The sequence below is a fragment of the Nelumbo lutea genome, chromosome 7 (assembly GCF_056320005.1).
Source record: "Nelumbo lutea isolate HS-2025 chromosome 7, American lotus-T2T, whole genome shotgun sequence".
Classification (NCBI taxonomy): domain Eukaryota; kingdom Viridiplantae; phylum Streptophyta; class Magnoliopsida; order Proteales; family Nelumbonaceae; genus Nelumbo; species Nelumbo lutea.
Genome location: NC_142690.1, coordinates 51147497 through 51153360, shown reverse-complemented (window position 1 = coordinate 51153360; position 5864 = coordinate 51147497). Strand labels below are relative to the sequence as shown.

General features: G+C 39.6%; 1 protein-coding gene across 1 annotated transcript; it reads left to right on the top strand.

The window, feature by feature from the left end:
* The first annotated feature begins 529 nt into the window (after positions 1-529).
* LOC148846359 (elongation factor 2) lies at positions 530-5491 on the top strand. Its single transcript, XM_088956243.1, has 4 exons — positions 530-684; positions 2093-2129; positions 2243-2330; positions 2797-5491. Exons 2-4 carry the CDS (start codon positions 2127-2129, stop codon positions 5235-5237), a joined length of 2532 nt encoding a protein of 843 aa, XP_088812369.1. The 5' UTR covers positions 530-684; positions 2093-2126; the 3' UTR covers positions 5238-5491.
* The last annotated feature ends 373 nt before the right edge of the window (positions 5492-5864 follow it).

The following is a 5864-nucleotide window of genomic DNA, read 5'->3' as shown; positions in this document are numbered from 1 at the left end:
CATTTTCTAAGTTTCTTCTATTAATTTCTTTACAATATTTATTTTTCTTTAATTTATGCCACTTTTTTTGCATTTTCTATTATATATATATATATGTTCTATATTTTTTATACTTTATGTTATATTTTTCTAGAATTTATGTATGCCTCATTTAATGAATGAAAAATTAATGTATTGGATTATGGAGGGTTTGAGTTAAACCCAATCCATTTAACTATTTATAATGGGTCATTAATGGATTAGCAGATCAAGTAAATTGGGTTGAAACTCAACCCAAACCCACCCAATATTTTATTTTTAAAGTTCAACCATGATATCGAAAAGATATTATATTCAGAAAAAAACCACTGTCACCAATCAACCGGTATGATAAATGTGCCAACCAATCAGATGAGGACATGAGGACAAAAGTGCAGATAGTTTTATTACTAAAGTATCCCTATAATATTGTCCTTTCATTCATACATTGATATTTCTCAAAGGTGCGCATTAAATATCTTTTTCCATCAACGGCTAAAAAATCTTCATTAGCATCCAACGGTGAACACTAGTGGGAGTTTAGATTAGTTATTAGTTGTAGGGTTTCTCATCTCTCGTTTCCCCTCACATCCATTCTCAGCTTCCCGCAAAGGCGACTCGGAGCTCCTCGTCTGCTTTTCGCCCCTCTCTTCCTCCTCCTTCCAGGTAAAACTCTGACACCGTTTTCAGATGTTCTTCCATCCATTTCCTTCTGTTAGTCTCCTTTGTGCGTTTGCCGATCGTTTTTTCTTGATTTGATTGGTCGAAGGACTGCAGTTCATTTACTTTGGCTTTGGTTTCTTATGTCCTGTTGTTGTTGTTGATGTGGGTTCTACCTTTTTATTTGAATATGATGATGTAGATCTGGTGGGTGTCTTTAGAATTTATCCGTTTGACTTTTCGTTTCTGGGTTTGAATTCCTCGCAAGACTGTAGATCGGTGTAACCATTATTGGGTAATGGTCCTTTTTCCGATAATGTGGACGCCTTTTACAGTTTTAGATCTTAGTAGTTGATGTAGTTTTATGTACTCATCATGCAAGTGACAATTCATTGAAGATGATCCAAACATTTATTAGTATAGATTGTTAGACTGTATCTGCTTTTTATATGAAATGTGAAAGAAAAGCTATTATAATTAAAGAACAAGTATCTCAGGAGTGATGACTGCATCCAACAATTATTTGTGTCCGTGAAGCATATGTTGGTTTAATGATTGGATTTTAAAATTCTAGGGTTGCTTTTTTCTTTGACGCCAATTAATGCTTTACATGGAATTTCAATATGATATAGTTACTATTTACTGCCAATAATACTTGATATGATTAATTGCATTATGATTAAATGATATCATTCTTACCCATCAAAAACACGAAATATCTTTCGTATCTATCTTTTTATCATCTGGGCACTGCATATTTGTGGGTGTACATGCATGTTGCAAATGATACGCGATATACTAATATCTACGGGCATTATTACTTCCTGTGGCTTAGCAGCTGTAGTAGTTTAATGTATTAGATATCACGTAGAACTGTCAGAAAATATTATGTAATAGGTTTTGTGGAATCTAGAGTAGTTGGGCCCATGATGTTGCAGTGTCCTTCAGCTTCTCTCTTCCTGTGGTGATTTTTAAAAGTTCTATTGGTTGGTTCATACTGGTGGTTTATTAATGGGCGGTGTTGATGTTTCAGAAGTATAGATTAGTACAATAGATTTCACCAGTATGAAATGGCTTCTTATGGTTTTGCTTGTTGTGCTGTACTAACCATCTTCTGGTACTTTATTTCTCATGAGCAAAAAGAGGTTAATAATCTCTATTAATAATTATTATACAGGTTTAACATACTTTATTGTCCATCTATTTGTGTATACTTTGTTAAATGAGGATGTGATCATTTCAAATGGGACTAATTTAACTTTAGGCATCTATATGGGATTTTCTCAGATATTACTGAAGTTCTCTCATTTTTAGAATATCTTCAATCTCTATTCTCTTATTGGTTGTTCGTTTATAAGTTTATTTATGATGTTTTGATGGATAACAGATGGTTTTTCCTCTTTAAACATTGCAGGTTCTTCAAAGGGTGATAACAAAAATCCATCAAGATGGTAAAACAATTATCTATATACCTCTGTGAAAGCCTTTAATCAAGTTATATTTGCTTTGATGCATGTTATTTATTTCTTGATCTGCATTGATGGTATTCTTTGGGTATCTGCAGGTGAAATTTACAGTAGAGGAGCTTCGCAGGATTATGGACCTGAAACACAACATCCGTAATATGTCTGTGATTGCTCACGTTGATCATGGTATAGTGTTTTATTGTAATTTTCTTTCAAGTTTTGAATGTATTTCCAACTAAAGAATCCTAGCCTGCTGTTTATTCAGGAAAGAGGTCCTTTCTTTTAATGGTTTGGTATCTGTTAAGCAAATTGTTTTTCTACAATGGTCTTTGTATCGTGCAACTCATAAACATGGGATGCATGCATTACTTTTATTTTCCTTCTTTGATGGATGTGGACCTTATGAAAGAAACCTTTTCATATTGACATAAGTGATAGTGCCTACAGTTGTCAACTTATGAAAGTTTTAAATTTATTTCCCTGATGGTTCAGATATATTTAAGGTTGGAAGAGGCCTTCTGTTATGACTTGGTTTCACCCTTAGACAAAGCCCCTCTCCTTCCCCCCCAAAAAGATTTAAAAAGTCCTTTAATGTTATATCTCTTGGAGATATTACTGATGTTTGTTCTCTCTGTCTCTTGGCAATTGGCAGGGAAGTCTACACTCACCGATTCTCTTGTGGCGGCAGCCGGTATCATTGCTCAGGAAGTTGCAGGAGATGTTCGGATGACAGATACACGCCAAGATGAAGCAGAGCGTGGCATTACTATTAAATCTACTGGTATTTCTCTGTATTATGAGATGACTGATGAATCTCTGAAGAACTACAAGGGTGAAAGACAAGGGAATGAGTACCTTATAAACCTCATTGATTCCCCTGGGCATGTTGATTTCTCATCTGAGGTCACGGCTGCTCTCCGAATTACTGATGGTGCACTGGTGGTGGTTGATTGTGTTGAGGGTGTATGTGTCCAGACCGAAACTGTCCTCCGACAGGCCCTTGGTGAGAGGATTAGACCTGTCTTGACTGTAAACAAGATGGACAGGTGCTTCCTTGAGCTCCAGGTTGATGGGGAAGAGGCTTATCAGACTTTTCAAAGAGTGATTGAGAATGCCAATGTTATTATGGCTACATATGAAGATCCTCTCCTTGGCGATGTTCAGGTTTACCCAGAGAAAGGAACAGTTGCATTTTCTGCTGGTCTGCATGGCTGGGCTTTTACACTTACCAACTTTGCCAAGATGTATGCTTCCAAGTTTGGGGTTGATGAGGCAAAGATGATGGAGAGACTCTGGGGTGAGAACTTCTTTGACCCTGCTACCAAGAAGTGGACCAGTAAGAATACTGGCTCTCCTACCTGCAAGCGAGGTTTTGTTCAATTTTGTTATGAACCCATAAAGCAGATCATCAATACTTGCATGAATGATCAGAAGGACAAGCTGTGGCCTATGTTGCAGAAACTTGGTGTCACTATGAAGACTGAAGAGAAGGAATTGGTTGGAAAGGCTTTGATGAAGCGTGTGATGCAAACTTGGCTGCCTGCCAGTAGTGCCCTCTTGGAAATGATGATCTTTCACCTTCCTTCACCTGCCAAAGCTCAGAAATATCGTGTTGAGAACTTGTATGAAGGTCCTCTTGATGATATCTATGCTACTGCCATTAGGAACTGTGATCCTGAAGGGCCTCTGATGCTTTACGTATCAAAAATGATTCCGGCATCTGACAAAGGTAGGTTCTTTGCTTTTGGCCGTGTCTTCTCTGGAAGGGTCTCAACTGGTTTGAAGGTCAGAATCATGGGACCAAACTATGTTCCTGGTCAGAAGAAGGACTTGTATGTTAAGAGTGTGCAGAGAACTGTTATTTGGATGGGAAAGAGGCAGGAGTCAGTTGAAGATGTTCCCTGTGGTAACACAGTTGCCATGGTTGGTCTTGACCAATTTATCACCAAGAATGCAACACTGACCAACGAGAAGGAAGTTGATGCCCATCCTATTCGTGCCATGAAGTTCTCTGTCTCTCCTGTTGTTCGTGTTGCTGTGCAGTGTAAAGTTGCCTCTGACCTTCCTAAGCTTGTTGAGGGTCTAAAACGACTAGCCAAGTCTGATCCTATGGTGGTGTGTACAATTGAAGAATCTGGTGAGCACATCATTGCTGGTGCTGGAGAACTCCACCTTGAGATTTGTTTGAAGGATCTGCAAGATGATTTCATGGGTGGGGCTGAGATCGTACAATCTGACCCAGTTGTGTCTTTCAGAGAGACTGTTCATGAGAAGTCATGCAGGACTGTGATGAGCAAGTCACCAAACAAGCATAACCGTTTATACATGGAGGCACGACCTATGGAGGAAGGACTTGCTGAGGCCATTGATGATGGCCGCATTGGTCCAAGAGATGATCCCAAGGTTCGAGGAAAGATTTTGTCTGAAGAGTTTGGATGGGACAAGGATATTGCCAAGAAGATCTGGTGTTTTGGTCCTGAGACCATTGGACCCAATATGGTTGTTGATATGTGTAAGGGAGTACAGTATCTAAATGAAATTAAGGACTCTGTCGTTGCTGGGTTCCAGTGGGCTTCAAAGGAGGGAGCTTTAGCTGAAGAGAACATGAGGGGTATTTGCTTTGAGGTGTGTGATGTGGTACTACATGCTGATGCCATTCACAGAGGAGGTGGACAGATCATCCCAACTGCCAGGAGGGTCTTCTATGCTTCTCAGCTCACTGCCAAGCCAAGGCTTTTGGAGCCTGTGTATCTGGTCGAGATTCAGGCGCCAGAGCAGGCTCTTGGTGGCATTTATGGTGTTCTCAACCAGAAGCGTGGCCATGTCTTTGAGGAAATGCAGAGGCCAGGTACCCCACTCTACAATATCAAGGCCTACCTGCCTGTCATAGAGTCTTTCGGGTTCTCTGGTACTCTTAGGGCTGCAACATCAGGGCAGGCTTTCCCCCAGTGTGTATTTGACCATTGGGACATGATGTCCTCTGACCCGTTGGAGCCTGGAACCCAAGCAGCACAGCTGGTTGCTGACATCAGAAAGAGAAAGGGCTTGAAGGAGCAGATGACTCCACTCTCAGAGTACGAGGACAAGCTATAAGTTGTCTGATCATGTACGAGGACTTCAGCATCTACTTGCTGATTTTTAATTTCTTCAATGTGGTTTTTGGTTTTTGAGTCCTGGGCAGCAATTGTTGCCCAATTTTCGTTTAGGATTTACATGAGCTTGAAGGTCATAAACGTTTTGATATTTTGTACCAGGTAGTTTGTTTCTTGAACAATTTGCTTTTGTGTTACGCCAGAGATGTTTAACGTGGTTTTGTTTTCTTATGGACATTATTCGAGTTTTTACCATGTGTGTTGGATAAATGGTATTTGTCAAGTAATTTTCAATCAGTGAATGAGAGAACAATGCCAACATGTAGCCTAAAGCATCTTTTTAAGTGTTTTCTGAGGTTCCAACCCAGGCCCATCCATTTTGGGAAATCAAACTTTGCTGCCATTAACAGGGGTCTCCGCCCCAAACCGAACAAGGTTGGGTTGTTTCCTAATGAAATATGGGATGTTCTGGTTGCCTGAAGCTTCGACATTCCAGTTTGGGACTTTCGACTTACAACAGTTGAATCTATTTGTAAAATAATCCCCATGGAGTTTGGGTTGTTTGTCTTGGAATTTGATCCTAGTTGCTGTCTACTAAGACCCCATATAGCGGTTTGTGAAAAAAAAT

Excerpts from the sequence above, each read along its gene's own strand:
- LOC148846359 (XM_088956243.1), top strand. Across the intron at positions 2,331-2,796 it reads GATTGCTCACGTTGATCATG|GGAAGTCTACACTCACCGAT; the intron begins GTATAGTGTTTT and ends GGCAATTGGCAG.